This window comes from Lontra canadensis, unplaced genomic scaffold (genome assembly GCF_010015895.1).
Source record: "Lontra canadensis isolate GAN:19392208 unplaced genomic scaffold, GSC_riverotter_1.0 scaffold51, whole genome shotgun sequence".
NCBI classification, from domain to species: domain Eukaryota; kingdom Metazoa; phylum Chordata; class Mammalia; order Carnivora; family Mustelidae; genus Lontra; species Lontra canadensis.
The window spans coordinates 8,045,398-8,070,038 of NW_022631045.1; the positions used below are offsets into that span (position 1 = coordinate 8,045,398).

At 37.3% G+C, this 24,641-nt stretch overlaps 1 protein-coding gene across 2 annotated transcripts in view; it reads left to right on the forward strand.

The window, feature by feature from the left end:
- Positions 1 to 24,641, forward strand: part of GTF2F2 (general transcription factor IIF subunit 2) — a 149,932-nt gene that overhangs the window by 14,880 nt on the left and 110,411 nt on the right. For both annotated transcript variants that reach the window (XR_004384612.1, XM_032873992.1), the window contains exons 3-4: positions 6,578 to 6,596; positions 8,541 to 8,685. Coding sequence is in view for 1 of the 2 variants with exons in the window: in XM_032873992.1 (XP_032729883.1) it covers positions 6,578 to 6,596; positions 8,541 to 8,685 (164 nt within the window). In the remaining variant the exon portion in view is untranslated. The remainder of the gene's footprint in view (positions 1 to 6,577; positions 6,597 to 8,540; positions 8,686 to 24,641) is intronic.

The window sequence follows — 24,641 nt, forward strand, 5'->3', positions numbered from 1 at the left end:
TTCTTTATCCATTCAGCTGTTGATGGACATCTAGGCTCTTTCCATAGTTTGGCTGTTGTGGACATTGCTGCTGTAAACATTGGGGTGCACATGCCCCTTCGGATCACTACATTTGTATCTTTAGGGTAAATACCCAGTGGTATGATTGCTAGGTCGTAGGGTAGCTCTATTTTTAACATTTCAAAGAACCTCCATGCTGTTTTCCAGAGTGGCTGCACCAGCTTGCATTCCCACTAACAGTGTTGGAGGGTTCCCCTTTCTCCTCATCCTCACCAACATCTGTCATTTCCTGACTTGTTAATTTTAGTCATTCTGACTGGTGTGAGGTAAACAACCTTCTTTCTACATCACCATCCTGCCTCAGAAAACTTCAGTTTTTGAAATGCTTTCTGTATGCTCTGTTTTATTGACAGTCATGCAATCTGTACTGGTAAAGCTTTTGTCAGAGACTTAATATCTAGCTTTGTTTCTTAACACACGTAACATTGAAGATCATTAAAAATATGCAAACAAAAAATGAGATATAATTTTTCTGTTATAAAATTGACTGAATTTAGAATAATCTTGTACTGATGAGTTTAAGTCAGTGTGAACTTTCTGAAGACCAGCCTGGCAACATATATATGCATACATACATATATATATATATACATAACACAGTCACATGTACTCACATACACATTACTGCTCAGAACAAAGAATAATAATCCCACTGTTTTCTAGTTAGCTCACAGTGCTGTTTGTTCAGTTTTTGGTGCTGCCTTTATAGAAAGACACAGATAAACTCATCCAGCAGAGTGGGACTGGGATAATGAGAAGGCTAGAAATAACTAATAACATATTCATGTTCTTGACCCAGCATTTTCATGGAACTTACCCTGTGGAAGTAACAAGTTAGTGATGCAAAGATTGAGGATATTCATTTCAGCAATGTTATAGAGAAAAATTAGTAATATTCTCAGATCCTTAGTAAGGTATTAATGAAGTAACCTGGGCCCATTTTGAAATTATTTAATACTTTTATTTTTACTTTAATTTTATTCTTTTTTAAAGATTTTATTTATTTGTGTGAGAGAGAGCGAGTGAGCACACAAGCAGGGGGAGCAGCAGGCAGAGGGAGAAGCAGGCTCCTCATATCAAGCCTGATGCGGAACTTGATCCCAGGGTCCTGGGATCATGACCCGAGCCAAAGGCAGACGCTTAATGAACTGAGCCACCCAGGCGTCCCTAACTTTTTTTATTTTAAAACTACAGAAAAGTTAGAAGAACAGTACAGAGGGCTTTTTTTTTTTTTTCTTTTTTACGACAAAAAGGATATTCTTGTACATAGTCATAGCATATCCCTTCAAATCAGTTGATTAAAATCAAATAGTACTACCTAATCCTTAGACTTTATTCAAGATTTGCCAGTTGTCTTCATACTGTTTTATAGCAAAAGAATCCAGTGCACAATCTTGAATTGTATTCTGTTGTCAGGTCTCTTAGTTTCCTTAAATCTAGAACATTTGGAAGTCTTTCCTTGACTTGTATACTCTGTATGAACGCTCTCCATTATTTTATGAAATTTGAGTTTGATGTTTCTTCATGGGTAGATTGGAGTTGCGTATCTTTGGCAAGAATATCAGTGAAGGTGAAGCTGGGTTCTTACTTATTCTAGCAAGGTTTGCATGTTTTCATTTTGTCCCATTACTGGTAGTGGTAACTTTGATCACTTGATTAAGGAGAGTCTTAGCTTTTTCATTGTAAATTTATTCTTTTGCCTCAGGTGGTACTTTGAGACTATGTAAATATTCCATTCCTCATCAGATTTTCCACTTTATTTTATCTTTGTTAGTATGAATTCATGATTCCCGTTTTAGTTAATGGGTCACAATTTGTTACTATCATCATTTATTCTGATGTTGAAATTGTGCAGATGTAGCCGTTGGAAGCTCCTCCTAAGCTGGTTCCCATGCCTATTTTTTTTCTTTATTGTGGTAAAAATAAATAAAAATTTACCATCTTAACCCCTTTTTCAGTGTACATTTCAATAGTGTAAGTCCTGTGGCCTTCTGACTCGTCTTTGTCATTCTTTGAACACTTACTTTTTGTCATAGAAAAAAGGTATAGATTCATCTTACGTATTTCTGTCTGAGCCTGAAGTCACATATTTTTCCATGGGTCCTAGTTGTTTCTAGAGGAGAATGATACTTAGAAGCTAAGATCTGGATACTACAAGTGCTCATTGTTGTTCCCAGACCCCTTCAGGGGCAGAGTTAGGGAGTATATGTACCATACACATTTACATCTATATTAATTTGTATGTTTTTATATTTTGAAAATAATAAATTTACACCAGTATCCAGTTCTACTCCAACACCACTGAATGTTTCCAGTTTTCTCCCTTTTCCTGTTTGGACCTCTTTTCTGAACGTGAAGAACCTGGTTCCTGTTGTATTTAATATATATTCACTTACTTGTTTGGGCCTCTGTTCTTAGTTGTTTAGAACCCCGTCTTCCCCACCAGTGTGAGTGCCCTCCTCACCTGACTTGGGCTATGGCATCCCCTATTAGGCTGCTGCTTTTGCAGTTCTCCACAGGGATGTTCTCTTCAGCACATTCAGACTGTCATCCCCTCCTGTCCTCATATACATGCCTGTTTACCCCTCTAGGACTCCCAGCAGCGTGCTTCAGGTTTTCTTCCCATGTGAATGTCCTGACCCTGCTACGTTCTAACACACTTCTCATTGAGCCATCCTTTGTGGGGATGCCCTCCTTACCCACTGGGGCTCTGACACCTTGCCCCAGGCTACCTCTTCCGCCCCAGGTACTTGTTTTCCATCTCATTTAGTCTGTGCTTAATCCTGCTCAACCCAGTCTGCAGATACCTACCTTGCTTGGCTTCACCTGATGGTGAAATTTTGAGCTGAATTGTTCAAGAAGGGGATGTATGAATAGGAATTAAAAACAAAACCAAAAAATCCAGGGATGCCTGGGTGGCTCAGTTGGAAGAACGTGTGACTCTTGATCTCAGGGGTTATGAGTTCAAGCTCCACACTGGGTGTAGAAATTACTTAAATAAATAAAACTTAAAAAAAAAAATGAGGGCACTTGAAGTAATAAGCACTGGGTGTTAAATGCGATTGATGAATCAGTGAATGCTACCTCTGAAACTAATAATACAGTATATGTTAATTAAATTAAATTTAAATAAAAATTTTTTCAACAATCTTGAAACACAGTTAAAAGTTTTGGTATTATTTGGTTGATTGACTTACCTTGGAAAACGAGGTGTTTTATTGATTAGTGAAAAGTCTTCTCCTATTGGTGTCAAATCTAAGACGTATTTAAAAATAACAAAAAGGAAAGACAAATGATTAATTTTTTTAAAAAGTCAAGAGGAATGGGGCTGAGGTATAAAGAAATAGCTGTGGAGTATTGAGAAATGGACACAGTAATGAAGGAGAAACTAACTGCACAGCGTTATGAGGCATTCAGTGAAAGGATGGGCTACATGTTTGCTTCATTTATGTCTGAAGGTATTACTGTTTTACAGTAGTTAATGTTTTTAATTTTAACTATAGTTCATCATGAAGAGGATGTATTTTATTGGTAATATTGAATAACAAAAGGTCATATATATACCAAGACAAAAGAATATGTAATCCTTTAAAAATAAGTCTTGAAGTCTTCAAGGACTAGTTTTTATTCTGGAAAATGAACTCATCCAGAGCTCTTCAATCTCTTACCATTCCAGCTAAGATGATGTTATAAATAAATACATGAAAATAAAGTTGTCATCCCCTCCTGTGTTCCCTAATTGTATCTGGGTGATTTTTTTTTTTTTTTTTTTTTTTTTTTGAGTCCCCCAGACTAGAAATGTCAGCATGGTCTTTAAACAGTCCTTTCCCCCTTGCTGCCTATTTCCAGTCATTTCCTCTTCCATCAGTTCTGACAGCTCGGATACCCTGCCACACACTCCTCCTCCCATTCTGCCATTACCTGGCTCAGGCCTTCATTACTTTTTATGTGGGTTTTTGTATCAGCCTCATTCCAATTCAGTAAACATTCTACAAGTGCCTTTTCTGCATCTTTGCCTTTGTTTTGACTGCAGCTCCTATGTTGGAAAGGTAGTTAAACTAAATGCTGCTAGATGCCGGGTCCAGAAGTGATAGGGAAAGAACTGCAATGAATTCATTGCTTGACTATCTGTGCATGTCCTAGGGATTGTTGTCGTGCTGAATTAGGGGTAGGAGAGGGCATTGGTGCCAAATCTTCCAGTCTTCTGAGAGAAGCTGGAAATGCATATTTTTATATGAAATCTTAGAATTTCTTCACTTCTATTCTAGGTACTTCCCCAACGAAAAGAGTGTCAACATTGCATTTTAATATGTGAAAGACTGAGAAGTCCTGCAGGAAACAAACTTGTTTAAGATTCTGGACTCCTTAGTTTGGCCTAAGGGGCTCTTTACCACCTGACTCCTGCCTGCCATTCACTGATGTTAGAAAGAATGTGCTATGGGGCACCTGGGTGGCTCAGTGGGTTAAAGCCTCTGCCTTCGGCTCAGGTCACGATCCCAGGGTCCTGGGAATGAGCCCCACATCAGGCTCTCTATTCAGCGGGGAGCCTGCTTCCTCCTCTCTCTCTGCCTGCCTCTCTGCCTACTTCTGATCTCTGTCTGTCAAATAAATAAATAAAAATCTTAAAAAAAAAAAAAGAAAGAAAGAAAGAATGTGCTAGGGATGCTTGGGCGGCTCAGTCTGCTAAGCAACTGCCTTCAGCTCAGGTCATGATGCCAGGGTCCTGGGATTGGGTCCATATCAGGCTCCTTGCTCAGCAGGGAGACTGCTTCTCCCTCCCTAAGATTTTAAGAAGAAAATCTTAAAAGGAAGACTATGCTGGATCTTCTCATTTCTGTGTTTAATTGGATTCTCTTACCTGTAATGCCTCCATGTTGTTGACCTCACCCCTCATTTGTTCATCTTTTGCTGGCTTTCCCATCTGCATTTTCATGACCATGTGTTGTACCTCTGTCATAAAGTAATTACCCAGTTTATATTGTTCATGTATTGGATCTTTTTTCATTAAACTAAGACCTTTTTAAAAAGATTTTTTAAACAATATTTACTTATTTGATAGAGACACAGTGAAAGAGGAAACCCAAGCAGGCCTCCCACTGAGCAGGGAGCCCAGTACGGGGCTCGATCCTGGTACCCTGGGATCATGACCTGAGCTGAAGGCAGATGCTTAACGACTGAGCCACCCAGGCACCCCAAACTAGGACCTTCTTGATGATAAAGACCTATGTTCATACTATACCATGCACTTGGTAAAATGCCTAATGGTTGTAGAGTAGGCGCTTAATGACAGAATGAGTGGTTGAGCCACTGAATGAAGGCAGTTTGGAACTTGACCTCGTGTGATGGAAAAACATGAGTATTCTAAATGGTGTTCATATCCATTTTATATATATTTTCTGGTTCAAGTTTCTAGGGGCATGTTTTGTACTTTATTCTTTTGTTCATATGATACTTATGGCCCTTGATTGCTTGAGGAAAAAAAGTTCATGCTCTGTACTATGATATTCAAGATAGCCCATGGTCTAGCTTCAGTTCTCCATCTTGGTTTATCTCCCACTATTCCTTAGTGTGTATTCTTCCAGCCAAATGTGACTACATTTCATGATCAGACTCTTTCTGGCTTTGCTCAGCTGATACTTCAGATATTCCTGTCTCAACCTATTGAAATACTGGTACCCTTCAAGACTTAGCTCAGGTTTTTTTTCTCAACTCTTAAAATGGAAGAAATGGTGTCCTATATGATCCTGGCACCTTGGGGCTCTCTTATTTAACTTTAGTTAAAATGTATCTCTTATAGTTACAGATGTAATTTTTATATCTTCTGGCTGATGACAGAGATCTTTTTAAAAATTTTTTTTTTTTTTTAAAGATTTTACTTATTTATTTGACAGAGAGATCACAAGTAGGCAGAGGCAGGCAGAGAGAGAGAAAGGGAAGCAGGCTCTTTCCTGAGCAGAGAGCCCCATGCAGGGCTGGATCCCAGGACCCTGAGATCATTACCTGAGCCGAAGGCAGAGGCCTAACCCACTGAGCCACCCAGGTGCCCCATGAGGACAGAGATCTTAAACTCCGTACTTTGCTTATAGTAGATATGTAATATATGGTTTTAAATTAGACTATTACATAGGGTGTAGAAATAAAGATAGAAATTGTAATGAGATCAGTGCTTGGTTAAAATATTAGGCAGGTTGTCGGGGAGCCTGGGTGTCTCAGTGGGTTAAAGCTTGTGATCTCTGTCTGTCAAATAAATAAATAAAATCTTTAAAAAATATATTAGGCAGGTTGTAATAGTGTAAAGTGATACAAACTCATAATAACTACAATAGGATTAATGTGATTTTGTTTTTACTGTATGATTATAAGTAGGTCAGTTGAGGAGAGCCAAGGGTAAGTATTAGTTGTTCTATGTAAGTGTCTTAGTCTGTGTAAATATGATGTAGTGTTATTTCTTTTAGTTTTTAGTGTACACTTGAAGAAAACATGAAATCTAAATAAAAGTTTTTCCTTTCTTTTGTAGGAGTCAAGGAAGGACTGAGGTGAGATTATTTCTATGAAAATTTTATTTAAAACATGAGATTATTTTACTATGTATTAGTAATGGTAAAGAGAAGGTGGTATTTGCATTCTGGAAAACTCCACATCAAACTAGTGGCTGATGGTGAGGAACACATAACAGTGTAAATGCCACTTTTGTGTGAATGAATGGACTCCTTTCTGGTTGTTAATTCTTAGCATTTTTCTGCTTTGACCTAAACTATCCCGTCTCGGTACTGTGAGGCTTACTGTTGCTTCAGTAATGCTTCAATATTATTTCAGCGTGGCAGAGGCATTTTTCTCTGGATTTTTCAGGGCTTTAGATTTTGACCCATTAAGTCTAGGACGTAATTGTGGCACCTATCACATAGTAGAGAAATATTTAACAAATGGTTCATAATCTTTCCTGTGTGGTTGGAAGATTAGTATTTCATGTTTATAAATCTTTTGATGTAAAATGTGATGTTCCTTTGGGGAGATCTGGTATATAGCAAAAATCATTTTGAAAGAACATCTAGCATGTGGTTTTTATTCTAATCCTCAATATTGCATTATCTTTGTAAATATTTAGTTGTATTTCTTAAAATATTAAAAAATGAAATAGTACCATGTACTCCTACACTAGTCATTAAAACCTAAAAACTGCTTTTGGGAGTGTTTAAGCTTTCTTAGTAAATAGCTCACTTTTTCCCCCCTTAAATACAGTTGATTTCTTTTTTTTTTTTTTTTTTTAAGATTTTATTTATTTATTTGACAGAGATCACAAGTAGGCAGAGAAGCAGGCAGAGAGAGAGAGCCCGACGCGGGGCTCGATCCTAGGACCGTGGGATCATGACCTGAGCCGAAGGCAGAGGCTTTAACCCACTGAGCCACCCAGGCGCCCCTACAATTGATTTCTTAATACTCTTACAATATTCACTCATTCAGCAAATACTGTTTCCCTTCTGTGGTGCCAGGCATTTTGCTATATATTTATTTATATTTATTAAATATTTAAATATATATTTAAGTATATGTATTCATAAGGATATAAATGTAACAAGACCTGATCCTTTGAATCACAGACCTTAAGGGAAAAAAAATTATTTCTGTTTTGGAAATAGAATTTCTTCAGCCGTAAACCACAGAAAACATTTGAAAGCTGTCACCTATCTTTATAATAGTAGATTAGTTCCATTATTCTGACAAATGGGAATATATTCTCTTTCTCTGCTTAAGTTTTATTTATTTTATTTGGGGTGGAGAGGAGCAGAGAGAGTCTTAAGCAGATTCTACAGTGAGTATGGAGTCTGATGTGGGCCTTGCTCTCACAACCCTGAGATCACAACCTAAGCCAAAACCAAGAGTTGGATGCTTAACTGACTCCACCACCAGGCGCCCCTAGATTCTCTTTTTATTTTTTATTTATTTTTTTTTTTTACAGATTTTTATTTATTTGACAGATCACAAGTAGGCAGAGAGGCAGGCAGAGAGAGAGAGGAGGAGGAGGCAGGCTCCCTGCTGAGCAGAGAGCCCCATGTGAGGCTCGATCCCATCCCAGGACCCTGAGATCATGACCTGAGCCGAAGGCAGAGGCTTTAACCACTGAGCCACCCAGGCGCCCCCCCAGATTCTCTTTTTATGATGAAATATTAAAGGTTTTTTGGATAAAGTTTTAATTAGAGAAATGGGTTTTTATTTTTTTATATTTTCCCAAAATTTTATTATGAAAAAGTCAAATAACAAGCAATGCTGCAAGAATTTCATGGTTAAGAGTAATTAATATTTTATTATCCTTAATATACCACATATTTACTCATCAGTTTTAGAGAAATGTTTTAATAAAATGTCTAGAAACAAAGATTCACATTTTTTAAAAAGTATTTGTTTTATAATCAGAATTTCTGTGAATGATACTTTGAATACTTAAACCTGTTGTAATAAGCTCTTGTTAATGTGTCTGTTAGGTGTCATTTACTTTGAATGAGGATCTTGCAAATATTCACGACATTGGTGGAAAACCAGCATCAGTCAGCACTCCTAGAGAACATCCATTTGTCTTACAAAGTGTTGGAGGACAGACATTAACAGTCTTTACTGAGAGCTCATCAGGTAAGTGGGAATAGAATTATTTAATGTGATTCCTGTATGTGTTGTATAGATTTTCTGTCTCAACATTTACTTTGAGGTCATTACCAAGGCTGCTCTACCTGTTGTTCTATCTCTATTCATATCATGCTATTTATTTTATTTCTCTAAGTACTCTCCTGTGATTAATGAAATTTTGGCTGTTACTCGAAGGGTTTAGTTTCCATTTGGGGTATGAAGAAATAGAACAAAGCAGATGGAAGATTGTGGTGCATCAAGCTGTCTTCTAGGATGTTGAAGAAACAGTATTCTGAGTTTTGCCAAGATAAGGTCATACTTGCCTGTTTTGGTAAATCAATATTCAGCAACTATAAGTTGTGCTTTAAAAAAATTTCTTAATATTAGGGAATATTTTAGTCAGAATTTTTGCTTTGGTGGGTTTCAATACTAAGAGGGACTTTTTAGTGCAGAGAGATGAACTGTTTGTAATTGGTTTTGACTTCCAAGAAGCTGTGTTAAGTATAGGTTATAAATTTTATGTGCTCTCAGATATTTTACCAGTTCAGTAATCAGGAGCAGGTGTTTCAGTTTGTGAATTAAATATAGAGGGAGCTTTTTGCAGTGTACATCTATGTTTATTTTCATTGTTATTTGATTTTTAACCTTACCTGAATTTAGACTATTACTATTAACGCAGCAGAGCAACTCACTTTAGTGGAGCTAACTTCTCATATATAATTTAAAAAATTTATTGGTTGGCTAAAGAAAATGATTTGTGGTTTTGTTGTATCTTCTTTAAATATTACAAAGAAAGCTGTAAGAAATTATAGGTGTTAAGAATGTTATTTTAAAAAAGAATATGTTCAGATAAATCTTTTGTGGTGTCTTAGATTACCAGTAGCTGTATAAACTGATCAAAAAAACAGTCTTTTTTTTTCCCCCCTCCTTAGATATAGAGTGTAACAAAATGGTAAATTATAGGGGTGCCTGGGTGGCTCAGTTGTTGAGCATCAGACTCCTGATTTTGGCTGATGTCGTGATCTCGGATTCCTGAGACTGGAGTCTCAGGTTGGTGGGGGTGGGGCTTCTCTCCCCCTGTCCCTCCCCTTGCTTGCTCTTGCTCTCTTTCTCTCTATAAAATAAATAATTCTTTTTAAAAATATCCAAATGGTAAATTATAACTTTTATATCATGTGGTTTAAGATAAAAATTTTGTTTTATTGCATTATTCTGATGTTACAAATTTGTAATGTAGTATTATGGGAGGAAGAAAATGTTAAACACATGCATTTTTCTCTTGGAGAGGATTCAACTACTCAAGAAATATTTATTGTATGCCACATGATGCAGGACATAGCATAGGTGTATCCAAGGACTCTGAAATTTGTTTTGTGATTGCTAAGATTTAGCAAGACCTATTGAACCTGTGAGGTTTTCTCTATCTTTGTGGTCATCTTTGGAGTAGAAGAGGCATATGGCACCAAAACAGGAAACAGGAGGCAGAACCTTGAACAAAAGTTGAACTACATTTGCAGAGAAAGGTACCTTATTTCAGCTTTTTTACATTTTACTAAGTTGCTCATTTTTCGAATGCATGATATATTATGATACAAAAGATAGTGATTTGCAAAGGTAAGGTTTGTTATTCTCAAAATTCATCTTCCATTTTAATCTTTTAAACCCTTTAGTTAGTATTGTGCTCTTTTTGAACATTTTGTGTTCACATTTCTGGTTACAGTGTACTCCAAAGTGAATATGGTATTATAAGGATTATCTTGGCAGGGATATGGAAGAGGATCAAGATTGTCATCCTTCTTCTGGAGTTTGGACAATATGTTCTTGCTTTGTCGAACTGTGGTGATACAAATGCAGATCTAAGTTACTGTTAGATGCTTCACACCCTAAGGAGTTTTTTCTTTCTTAATTTCTATCATTTCTGTTTCATATTATTGTTCCTTGGCTCTCCTTGTACCTTTCTGTGCTTTAATTTCCTTATTTGTGAGATGGAATAAAAATTATTTATATTTAGGTCTAAATAAGAATTTTTTAAAACACTTAGAATAGCACTCTACATTATAAATGCTCAGTAACTATTAGCTATTGCTGTTATTAATTTTAGATCTTATTTTTTAAAGATCTATATATGTATATGTATACATATATATTTTTTAAAGTAAGCTCCAGGCCAAGTGTGGGGCTTGAACTTATGACCCCAAGATCAAGTATCACATGCTGTACTGACTAAGCCCACCAGGTACTCCTATATTAGATCTTATTTTTTAAACACTTCAGGTTTCAAGTTTATTTTAAGGCATGTGCATGCATTTTAGCTTGTTTGTGTATATATCATCTGATTAACTTCAGCCAATAGAGATTTTTATGTTTGGTGTTTTTTGATTGCTTTGATGACTGAGAAAAAGCTCTTTAGAGTTGTCATTGTTAACAGTGTATTTCCTTGAGGGGCACTGTGTCATTTGCCATTTCTGATCTTTAAGGTCTCAGTTCTACAGCTGGGTCCCTTGAATCTCTAGGAAGTCATGAATAGACAGCAGAGGCTTGGTAATTGCATGACATATTTCAAATGTTAGATGTAGAGTTGCCTGGGTGGCTCAGTTGGTTGAGCATTCCACTGTTGGTCTCAGCTCAGGTCTTGATCTCATGTTTGTGAGTTTGAGCCTCACACTGGCCTCCACACTGGGCATGGAGCCTACTTAAAATTCAAAAGATATATATATATCTTTTGAATTTTGTGTATATATATATACACACACACACATACATATATATGCATATTTTTCTGTGGAACAGGACTGTAGCTTTCATTGGCGACTCCGAGGGGTCCGTGACCCAAAAAAGCTTCAGAGTCCACACTCTAGTATTAGCTTGGTTGATCATGAACTGGCCAAAGTGTGAATAACTGAACCATTTTACAGTGAGTAAAGCCGTTTATTTTACAATGAAATATGCATAAAGCTGGCATTATCTTAAATATTTTTATGTTTTCCCTCAAGCATAGAGCTGTGCCAGCTTATAAAAAATTGCTTTTTTTGGCTCTTCACTTTTGTTTAATAGTCTGTAGGTCTATAAAACATAGAATTTGATAAGAAGAGTTAAAACCTCACTTGTTCAATGTGTTAGAAGTTTAATTTTAATAACTTTATTCCTTCTATAATACACATTTTGCTGGTTTTTGAGAGGCCTCCTTGAACCAATTTTTTCTAATGATTCAGTTCTGCATATTAGAGCATCTTTGTGGGGATGGAGTTTGAGGAGACTGATGATATCTTTTGCATTATCTCCTAATACAATCTGCATTTCATGAGTGTTTTATGAACACAATTTATTTCTAGTTGAGTATTCCTATCTGAGGGAACATGTTTTATTTTTAAGGACTGTTTTGGGTTGGCCCCTTTTTTGGTCCACATTTCCCTATGAAATTCTAAATCTATTTCCCTGTTAAATATTTTTATTAGCTAATATCCTTATCTTTCTGCCTTTGTCTAAGGAGAAATTCTTCATGTGTTTAGTCTTTATTTTTCTCCCCTTGGGTCTTTGGTTTAGTATTTTTAGCTACTACTGGTAATTAAATAACTTCGATTTCTTCGTAATTTACATCCCATCTTTGTTCAAACTTAGGTTTTCTTTATAATTGCAAATTCTAGACTAAAATTGTTCATTCATCTGTTTAACAGATTTTTTTTAATGCTGGGCCCTGTGTTAGAATAAGGCTAGACTGGCATACCTGGGTGACTCCGTGAGTTGGGCATCTGCCTTCTACTCCGGTCATGGTCCTAGGTCCTGGGATGGAACTTGTCAGGCTCCCGGCTGAGTGGGGAGTCTGCTTCTCCCTCTGCCTCTCCCTCTGCTTTTGTTGCCTCGCATTCTCTCAAGTAAATAAATAAAAATATTTAATAAAAAAAATCAGACTTCTATTCGGCTGGGCAGCTGGTATACTCACTATAGAAAGTGCTCTAATGGAGTTGTGTATAAAGAAGAAAAAAGAGTAAATGAAAGAACTGGGAAAGACTTCAAATGTGGAGATAATATTTGAGCTGGACCTTGAAGTAAGGATGCCTTGATAGGAGGCAAGAAGGTAAGATAGAATGCATTTTTCTTGCCTCCAAATAGCCTGTTCTTCACTTTGCTTTCTCCTACCTGTCATACTTTATCGTAATCTATCTAAAAATCTATTAAATAGTCCTGGTTACATCAAAGCAAAATAGCTCAGTTGTGGATTTGATAGTCTAGTTTAGAGATGAAAAAGTTTGACCTGGTGCAGTGGAAGTGGAAAAGAGAATACTGTTCTAGAGACAGGAGAGGTAATTTTGACAGCTTTTGGTGATGAATTAACTGGGAGAATTGGATGAGTGGGAAGTCCAGAATGGTTTCCAGGCTTTTTCAGCTTGAGCATCTGGATAAGTGGGGAGACCATTACCGAGTTAGAAAATATTGGAAGAGATGGGCAGGATTAAAACTGATGGACCATGGTGGTGGTTTTGCTCTAAGTTTTCATTATCTTTGACCCCTCTGCAGCAGTTCATTAATTCAGCAAACTGATATTTGTACCTACTGTCTGCAGGACCTCTTTTATTTAGACTTGGGATACTTTAGTGAGCAAAATCCCAGCCTTCCTAGTGCTTACATTTTAGTAAAAGGAAACAGCAACAAATAATAAATGTAATGAATAAATCTTTTTGCAGTCTAGAAGGTGGTGAGTTATCTGGGGAAAAAAGCAGAAAGTGGAATCAGGAGTCCTGAGTTGAAGGTGGGACTTTCAAGTTTAATATTTTAATTTATTTTTAAGTCGGCTCTGTACTTAACCAACATTGGGCTTGACAGTAAGGTTTGTATTAGTCATTTTGCCCCTGAATTAAACCTTACGGGCAGGTTACTGTGTCTCATCCTTATCACCGTTGTGTGTGGGCTAGGATTGGCCAATAGTGGATGGGTGTATTAAAGCATAGGTGTTAAAATAGTTTATTTTCCCCAAAGAATTACTACTACTCTAAAGGTACATTCTATAATGGTTTTTAAGTGAGATGGTTTATTAGTAACTTCCTTCAAAGTTTCTTAAGACATTTGAGGTTTCAAAATTGAATATTAAATTCCTTTCTCAGTTTTTTTCTTCCTCATTACATTTTTTGGCACAATTGATTCCTTTACTTTCTTCTTGCTAACTAGAGTAGTTCAGCAGTGTGTCCTGTAACACTTGGTTAACCACTGTACACATTATAATACCTCTTCCTGGGATAATAAAGCAGCTGAAATAATTGGAAGTATGTGCGAATATATTTGGTGGTGGCCTGCCTTATTTACTGTCAAGCCTGAATTTGGTAACATATACCAACACATATTTGTCTTAGAACACATTAGTTTAAATTGGAGGAAAACTGTTATAACTGTGGGAATGCTCTTTGCAGATGCTGAATTATCAATCATGTTGGAAATACTGTAGAATTTATAATCTGCCTTGTGTGGATTATCCTGCAGGAATGGCAAGTAAAGGATAAATATAGGTAGTATTTTTATTTAAAGTTGAATTTTTGACTGTTAGTGGGAAACATTAACTTGGTATGTTTCCCCCATTTGTTGAGAATGGGATTTTAGCTGTATGATTTGCAGAGGTGGATTAAGCTTTACGTATATTTGTATGTGGTTGTTAGCATTCATACTACAGCTGTTTCTTCTGCTGTTGAATTTTTTTTCTTATCACTGCCTTTAAACATGAGTTACGTTCTGTTGCTTATTAGATCAGCACCATATACTTGTTACTAGTTACCATGCAATGGGAGTCAGATTTTATTTAGCCTTATATATCATAATTGTAATTATTTTTTTTATAATTGTAATTATTTTGTATCACTTTAGTTCAATGGTTCTTGAACTTTTTGGTTTCAGGGCATCTATACATTACATGTTAACATAAATAATATTTATATGAAAATACCCTGATTCCAAAAAAGAAGTAGATGGAAATGTATTTCACATTCATATCTGGCTTAAAAGACAAGTTGATTCTCCTGTCCACTTCTGCATTCAATCTATAGTGGTATGTTAATTTTGGTTGAAGTATCTGAAGGAAATTTGATTTCTTACAAATACTAAGTTAGGAAAGGGAGGAGTAATTAATGAAATTTTCAGATACTTGTGCATATTCTTTTGCTACTACACCAAAATTCTGTAAGGGTAGTTTCTTAAAGGTTTGTTGCAGTATAGAATTTAAAACCAGATCAGTAAACTTTTAATACTCTGTTACACTGAAATCCATAGGTTGTGGGGTGCCTGGGTGGCTCAGTCAGTTAAGCATCTGCCTCCTGCTCAGGTCATGATCCCAGGGTTCTGGGATTGAGCCCCACATCAGACTCCCTGTACAGAGGGGGTTTTGCTTCTGCCTCCTGTTCCCTGTGCTTGTGCTCTCTTTCTGTCTCTCTCTCTGTCAAATCAATAAAATCCTAAAAAAAAAAGAGAGAGAGAGAGAGAAGAAAGAAAAGAAATCTGTAGGTTTTAACTAGTACCTTGTGAATGGATTTTTACGTACGTGTGATTTTGTAACATCATATGTCCATCATTTGGAGAATGTTGGTTCACTGAGCTATGCACTTCTTCCACATGTTGGAATTTTCCTTATATCAAAATTTTGCATTTATTAACATCAGTGATTTAATCAGAAAGTCTTTAGATAGCTGTCAAGCTTATGGTGGGTGGGTATACATGTTTTGAAATTGCTACTTTTCATTTTGAAAGTTTGAGTTTTATTAACTGGCATCAAATGCTCTTGGTTGTTTCTTTGAAAGGTTGGGCTTATTCCATTCATTTTTGAGAAAGTAGATACCTGAGTCTGATAACTATAGTTTGTGTGTCTGCCCCCAGGCTTTCCACTCTTCCAGTGAATTATGTGCAAAGACTCTGTGGAAGGAGTAAGGAAGCTGGATTTTTTTGCTTACTCTTGAGTAACGGCCATGCCACGGAACTGAACATTTGGAATCCTTCCAGTTTCTGGCAGTTTATTCTTGTCAGGAAGAGCAAAAACTGAAGCAAAAATGTATGACTTTAGTGTTTTGTATTTTTCCTGAACTGCCAGCAAGTTTTGTGGCTGGTTCAGCTTTGAAATTTCTGCCAACTGCCTGAAGCAGGTCTGCTCTCTGAAGTTAAGCCTAATAGCAGAAAATGTTCCTTTATTCAGTGGCTGGAAAGAGAGTAAAGGGCATGTTTATATTCTTTTCATATTTAGGTATGCATGCATAAATGCACAGTTGGTATACACTGTAGATTTAATAATTTGGGGATGAAGGTGCGGAGAAAAAATTGAAGGATGAAATTAAAGTTTGGAATCACAAGTTATTTAAGGCTGATTTTTTAAATGAAATATTTCAAGCCTATAATAAACTGTAGAGAATAGTATAACTAGTGTGTAACAGCTGTATTTCATAACTGTTTATATTTGCCATTTTTTTTAAGGATATAAAATGTTTTAGATACAGCTGACATTCTTTTTTTTTTTCCCCTCGTCCCATCCCACCTCCCTATCCAGAGGTAACCGTTGTCCTGGAGTTTAGTGCATATGTTATTGTGACTCATTGTGAGAGTCGGCAGTTGCTTACAACAAAAATCTTAACAATTTTACTCAAGAAAACAGAATTCTCGGGGTGCCTGGGAGGCTCAGTGGGTTAAAGCCTCTGCCTTCAGCTCAGGTCGTGATCCCAGGGTCCTGGGATCGAGCCCTACATCAGGCTCTCTGCTCAGCAGGGAGCCTGCTTCCCCCTCTCTCTCTGCCTTCCTCTCTGCCTACTTGTAATCTCTGTCTGTGAAATAAATAAAATCTTAAAAAAAAGAAAACAGTTCTTTTTTTTGATGCATAATAATGTATTTTAGAAATTATCACTTCAAAAGAAAGGAGAAAATAGAAAATAAGGATAATTTTTAAGATTGTGATATAATTGACATGTAACATTGTATAAGTGTAAGTGTACAGTATGTTGAAGTGAACATTTATACTGCAGCATGACTGCCACTGTAGCATTCGCTAACACCTCTATCATGTCACATAATTAACATTTCCTCTAGTGCTGATAACATTTGAAATTTCATCTCTTAGCAAGTTTAATGTTTACAATAGGGTTTTATTGTCTGTGGTCCCTGTATAGTATTAGATCTCCGGGACTTAGGTATCTATTAGAAGAAAACAAAATTCTTTAGAGACAGTTTAAGCAGTGTCATCTAAATTTGTAGCAACTAAGAAAGTTCAGTGCTTGGATTGAATGGAGATTTTTTTTTTTTTTAGTGTAGAGTATATCTTGACAAGCCTTTTTGTTGTTGTTTTTGTTGTTTCTTTACTACATGAATTTTTTAATTCCCTAGAATTTAGTATAAATTATGCGATCAAAAGTAATTTTTAATGAGAAACTTAAGAAATTCAGTCCCATGTGCAAAATACTAATTCATCAGTGGAAAGTATAAGGATAAAAGAAGACATTTAAATTTTGTGTTAGCCTTGTCACCCATACATTTTTTATTTTGGTAATGTAGTCTCTTCTATATCTGTATTGTAGTAATCACACTCAATATTTTGAATACGAGTCAGATAATTTAGTATTATTCTTCAGAAGAATTGATCTATAGTTTATGCAAGGAATATTGACACATTTGGCTTTTCATCAGTTTTAGTCATTGCTATGAATTTGTTAAAGTAACCTAAGTTTCCAGTTCTATTACTCATGAATTCTGCTTTAATTTTATTGCTTATCAAACTGAACACTCAAAGAACAAATAATCCAATCAAGAAATGGGCAGAGGACATGAACAGACATTTCTGCAAAGAAAACATTCAAATGGCCAGCAGACACATGAAAAATTGCTCAATATCACTTGGCATTAGGGAAATACAAATCAGAATCACAGTGAGATCACCTCACACCAGTCAGAATGGCTAAAATTAACAAATCAGGAAATGACAGATGTTGGTGAGGATGTGGAGAAAGAGGAACCCTCCTACACTGTTGGTGGGAATGCAAGCTGGTGCAGCCATTCTGGAAAAACAGTATGGAGGCTCCTCAAAAAGTTGAAAATAGAGCTACCCTGTGGCCCAGCAAATGCACTACGGGGTATTTACCCCAAAGATATAAATTTAGTGATCCGAAGGGGCACGTGCACCCCAGTGTCTGTAGCAGTAATGTCCACTCTAGCCAAATTTTGGAAGGAACCTAGATGTCCATCAACAGATGAAGGGATAAAGAAGATGTGGTATATTTATAAAATGGAATACTATGCAGCTATCAAAAACCATGAAATCGTGCCATTTGACATGACATGGATGGAACTAGAGGGTATTATGCTAAGTCTATCAGAGAAAGAAAATTATCATATCTCTGATATGAGGAATTTGAGAGGTAGGGCAGTGGGTCGTGGGGGCTAGAGAGGGGAAAAATGAAACAAGATGGGATCGGAAGGGAGACAAACCATAAGAGATTCTTAATCCTATGAAACAAACTGAGGGTTGCTGGGGGTGGGGGTTAGGGATAGGGTGGCTGGTTGATGGACTTTGGGGAGGGTATGTGCTGTGGTGAGTGCTGTGAAATGTATAAGCCTCATGATTCACAGACCTGTATCCCTGGGGCAAATAATACATTATATGTTAGTAAAAAATTTTTGTTGCCTAAAATCTATTGGAAGTTGCGGTTGTGACTTCTGTTAAATAACTTTATTTTGGACCTGTCTTCCCTGTATTCCTGTTTGTGATTTTCATGGAGAATGTCAAAAAGCCTCAAATTTTTATCTTTATTGTATGTCTTATTTGCTTGTTCCTAAAATTCAGTTTTTATCTCAAAACTGCTAATTTTCTGTTTTGTAAAGCTGTTACGAAGAACTTAGGAGGGGCGCCTGGGTGGCTCAGTCGTTAAGCGTCTGCCTTCAGCTCAGGTCATGATCCCAGGGTCCTGTGATCCAGCCCCGAGTTGGGCTCCCTGCTCGGCCAGAAGCCTGCTTCTCTCACTCCCACTCCCCATTTGTGTTCCCTCTCTTGCTGCGTCTCTCTCTGTCAATTAAATAAATACAATTTTAAAAAAAGAAGAAGAAGAACTTAGGAGGTTTTCATTATACCTGGAGGGACTGATACGCTGTACGAATGTGTTTCTCTTTTTTCCTTTTTGATTTTCTATAGCCTCCGGGTTATGAAGTTGGTTCTTTGTTTTTGTTTTGTTTTGTTTTGTTTTTTGGTTTTGTTTTTTTTTAAAAGATTTTATTTATTTATAGATCACAAGTAGGCAGTGAGGCAGGCAGAGAGAGAGGAAGGGAAGCAGGCTTCCTGCTGAGCAGAGAGCCCGATGCGGGGCTCGATTCCAGGACCCTGAGATCATGACCTGAGCCGAAGGCAGCGGCTTAACCCACTGAGCCACCCAGGCGCCCCTGGTTCTTTGTTTTGATTCATGTATACTTAAGATCTTAGGAAGACTTTGTCTTCTTTACAAAACCTACAACATGGTAAAATCAATTTTACAGTGTTACAGTACTTGAGGTATTAAAACTAAGTCTTGAAATAATGTTAATTTAAAACTATTTTAATTGTTTTAAACTATCTTAATTTTTTGAAAGTCATTTTCTTCGGCTGTTTCAAATAACTTTATTGCCATTATTATTTTTTTAAACCTCATGCAAGATTGTTGCACACAGACATGGTTTTTGTCTCTGGTTCTTTGAACATAAGTGTATTCTTTTATCAAAATTTAAAATTGAGAAAATGCAGTGTAGCTTAATTTTTTTTTCTCTGCCATGTAGCCCCTTATTATAGGAAGAGAAGACACATTACTTGGTTGGCTTTATACTTTTATTGCTTGAAACTGTATTCTGTTGATCTGGTGATAGTTCTAATACAGTAATTCCCTATGGGAAAAAGAAGCGTAAGACTTCAAAATTGATTTATTACTTTAAAAAGGAATTCATATTCTTTGTTGTTGTTGTTTTAATTTTTATTTTTTTAAGTAAGCCCCTCACCCAATGTGAGGCTTGAGCTCACCACCCCAAGATCAAGAGTTGCATGCTCTACTGACTGAGCCAGCCAGCTGCCCGTCTACATGTTTTGTTTTAATTTAATTTAATTAATTTATTTTTTAAAAAGATTTTGTTTATTTATTTGACAGAGAGAGACACAGCGAGAGAGGGAATAAAAGCAGGGGGAGTGGGAAAGGAAGAAGCAAGCTTCCCGCTGAGCAGGGAGCCCAATGTGGGGATCCCAGGACCCTGGGATCATGACCTGAGCCAAAGGCAGATGCTTAACGACTGAGCTACCGAAGCGCCCCTATTTTATTTTATCTTATTTCATTTTATTTTATTACATTTCATTTTAAATATTTTACTTATTTGCTTGACAGAGAGAGAGAGAGGAGAGAGAGCACACACAAGCAGGGGGAGTAGCCAGCAGAGAGAGAGGGAGAAGCAGACTCCCCACTGAGCAGAGATCCTGACATGGGGCTTGATCCCAGGGCTCTGGGATCATGACCTGAGCTGAAAGCAGGTGCTTAACCTACTGAGCCACTCAGCAACCCCCATGCATGTTTTTTTCAACTAGTATTTTTTTAATTAACATATAATGTATTATTTGTTTCAGGGCTAAAAGTCTGTGATTCATCAGTCTTCTACAATTCACAGCCCTCACCATAGCATGTACTCTTTCCCAGAGCCATCCCCCAGCCACCCTATCTCTCCCACCCCATCAACTCCAGCAGCCTTTAGTTTGTTTCCTGAAATTAAGAGTCTCTTATGGGGGACTCCTGGGTGGCTCAGTCGGTTGAGCGTCTGCCTTTGGCTTAGATCATGATCTCAGGGTCCTGGGATCAAGTTTGGCATGGGGCTCCTTGCTTGGCAGGGAGCCTGCTTTTCCCTCTGCGTGCTGCTCCCCCTGCTTGTGCGTGCGCTCGCTCTCTCTCTCTCTCTCTCTCTCTCTCGGACAAATAAATAAATAAAACCTTTAAAAAAAAAAGTCTCTTATGGCTTGTTTCCCTCTCTGGTTTCTTCTAGTTTCATTTTTTCCCTCCCTTCCGCTATGATCCTATCTTGTTTCTCAAATTCCTCAAATCAGCAAGATCATATGATAATTTTCTTTCTTTGATGGACTTATCTAATCGTTGTCTGCAGATTATGAATATACTTTTAAACTGCTGCTTTCTAGGTGTGTATCTTTATATAATTAGTTCAGTGGTTCTGAACTGGGGGCAACTTTGACAGCTCTGGAGACATTTTTGATTGTCACAGCTGACTGTTAGTGGCATCTGATTAATGATCGGGAATGCCACTAGACATCCTACCATGCACAGGACAAGGACAGCCCCTCACAGTGAGGAACCATGTAGCCCAAAATGTCCGTAGTGTCAAGCATGAGAAACCATGGTCTCATATAAGAGAAGCTGTTATTTTTAGCAGACAAGCTGTTTGATATAACTACTAGTGATATTAAAGTCATAAAATAAATGAGGTTTTTTGAAGGTGCCAACAGGAGTGACCGAAACTTGTTTACCTTCCTAGTAATTGTTTTTGTTCTTCTCTTCCTTCTCTCTCTCTCTTTCTTCCTGCTGCTTTTCTTCTCTGATTGTGTCAGAAGAAATTTGTTTGCTTTTAGGAGACTACCCTTGAGGTTTTATCTTTATATGGATTTTTTTAAAATATCTACTCTTAAGCACCATGTTTTTTCACTAGCTATTGTTGGTCACATTACTTCTTTAAAACAGTTTGGGGTGTTTGCCACAATCACAAAAGCACATTTTTCTTACTTAGTATGACTAAAGAAAACTCTTAGAGCAAAAAAATATGGTAATTTACACATGGCTTTTTATTGCTCTTGAAAAAAATTCTTACTCTTAGAAAGGTATGGCTTGTCTTCTCCTACCTCATCCACTTTAATTCAAGCTTGATTTAATTCTTCAAGCTTAAAGATTCATATTTAGTAAAGAGAAAAAGCAATATAAAGTTGAAATATGGCTGATTTCTCACCTATATATTAGTATATTAGTGGAACAGAATTATCTGTAGGGCTTTTCATGGTAAAAGCTTACCAGGAAAGGGTCTCCTGGGTGGCTTAGTCAGTTAAGCATCTGACTCTTGATTTTAGTTCAGGTCATGATCTCAGGGTCGTGAGATGGAGCCCAGCATCAGCCTATGTGCTGGGTATGGAGCCCGCTTAAGATTCTCTCTCACTCCTCCTCTGCCCCCTTCTCCTCTCTTTTTTCCCCTTCTCTAAAATAATAATGATGATGATGATGATGAAGAAAGCTTACCAGGAAAGAAAAATAAACTTTCTTTTCCCTTCCCCCACCCCCATTTGTTCTTTAACTTTTCACTATGGAAAATTTTTAAGCATTCCAGTAGCAGAGTAGTATAGTTAATCTTGTTTCAGTTATACCACAGCCACTGCCCTTTGTATCTCACAGGATGATAGATGATTAATTTATAGATTTATAAAGAGGAGAGAAAGAAAGCAGAGGGGAGGGGGAGAGGGAGAGGGAATCTTAAGCAGGCTCCTTGCTCAGCACAGAGCCCGATGTAAGGCTTTATCTCCCACCTGCGCCAGAACCACCAGTTGGATGCTTAACCGACTGAGCCACCCAGGAGCCCCATGGATCATTTTAAAGAAAATCTTACACAGTATGTCATTCTGTCTTAAAATTCTTCAGCACGTGTCTCCATAAGGATTCCTTTTAAAAAAATAAATACCTGGCGATTCACAGACCTGTATCCCTGGGGATAAAAATATATTATATGTTTATAAAAAATAAAATTTAAAAAATAAATAAATAAATAAATAAATAACCAGAATGCTGTTAGGATACCCTGCAAAACAAAACAAAACAGTAATTCCAGTATCATAGATCTAGTCAGTGGGAGCTGTCATGCTCAAATTCCAATGTTCCCTGACCCCCCCCCTCCTTCTGATATATGGTTCAATTCCTTTTTTTTTTTTTTTTAAAGATTTTATTTATTTATTTGACAGACAGAGATCACAAGCAGGCAGAGAGGCAGGCAGAGAGAGAGAGAAGAGGAAGCAGGCTCCCTGCGGAGCAGACAGCCCGATGTGGGGCTCAATCCCAGGACCCCGGGACCACGACCCGAGCTGAAGGCAGAGGCCCCAACCCACTGAGCCACCCAGGCGCCCCGATGGTTCAATTCTGTCTGAAGTCATAGTGGTTTGCAGTAGCACAGCTCACAGTGTTCACCTACAAAGGTACCACTGGAGAAAATACCATTCACGCAGTCATTTGAATTACTCTGAAGTCATGAAACACCCTCTGTAGAACTGTTTAATGAATTTGACTGATAAAGAAGTGAGTATTGTGTGTCAACTGAAAAAAATGACAGAAAAATAATTTCTAGAGCTGTCCTAAGGCACTGATATCTAACTTGTGACATTGTTGATGGGGTGAATTCCTGAGCTGTGTTTACTGAATGTACTGGGATTATTGTAGGATTGTATATAGTTAAAGTTAACAAATGGATGCATTTATGAAGAAGAAAATTTTAATGCAATATGGCTGATCTCTAAAGAATAGAGGGGTTTTAAAACAGGTTAACTACAAAATAAAAGGTGGTATAAATTTATACGATGAATGGAATAAAAATGTTCATTAACTTTGATAGTTAATGTGATAGGGACTGTATCACTATATGTCTATATAAACAATGGGGACATTACATACAATTTGTATACAAACCTCAATTTAGAATATTTCTTACTGCAAAATAAAAAATTGAGAAAGAATAGAGAAATAAAGAACAGAGAAACCTCTTTAAGTTGAATTTAAGTTTAAAATCTCTTGAAGTCAGATCAGTTTATATGTCTTTAATGCAAAAGAACTTAGTAGATATTTTTATTTATTTATTTTTTAAAGATTGTATTTATTTATCTGACAGAGATCACAAGTAGGCAGAGAAGCAGGCAGAGAGAGAGAGGAGGAAGCAGGCTCTCTGCTGAGCAGAGAGCCCGATGCGGGGCTCAATCCCAGGACCCTGTGATCATGACCCGAGCCAAAGGCAGAGGCTTTAACCCACTGAGCCACCCAGGCGCCCCATACTTAGTAGATATTTTTAAGTCCTGAAATAAAAACTCATTCTTCCATGTTCTTACCGGGTGCTAGAAGTGGACAGCTGTGGCCTGGGCAGAGGTAAAACACTAATAGAGAGCCAGCATGCTCTGAAAGACTGCTGTGTTTGGAAAGAAATGCAGATTATTTTTTTAAGAGCGCTATGTACGTGTATCAGTCCACAGTTTCTTGCTTATACTGTATCATTAGCTATTCCAAAAGAAGAAGGGAACAGAAACCCCTACAGACACATTCTGTGTTCACATTTTCCTCCTACCCCCTTGTAAAAGAGTCAGTCTTGAGAATATTTTATGGTTAGAAGTTGTAGCCTTCTCCACGCATACAGAAAAACAGCACACCATGCAGGCTTGTTTACAGCTTCACTTTCTTTCTTTTATTTCCTTTCTTGATTTATTTGAGAGAGCAAGAGAGCGGGCACACGTGCACACACATGAATGTGTGGGGCAGAGGGAGAGGATTAGAGAGGCTCAGGCTGACTCCATGCTGAGCGCAGAGCCCAACATGGGGCTCCATCCCACCCCCCTGAGATCATGACCTGAGCCACAACTAACAGTTGGTCGCTTAACCTACTGTGCTATACAGGTGCCCAGTAGCTTTAGTTTCTTTTGTATAACTACAGAAACCTTAATGACTATGAGGATTTGGTAGGTTTTTTTCCCTTCTTCTTCTTCTTCTTCTTCTTTTTTTTTTTTTTGGTAGTTTTTTTCTTACTGTGTAACTTGTTTTGTACCATAAACACTGTCTTGAGGGGAATGCCTGTACTGTTCAGAAAAGGAAAATGCCTTTTCACAATCCTTTTTCTGCAGCCTTTAGGTGAAGGATTTTTCTTTTCTTCCTGAGTTAGGGACAAACTCCCATAGATTAAGGATTGTGGCATAAATACCATGGATGGTCTCA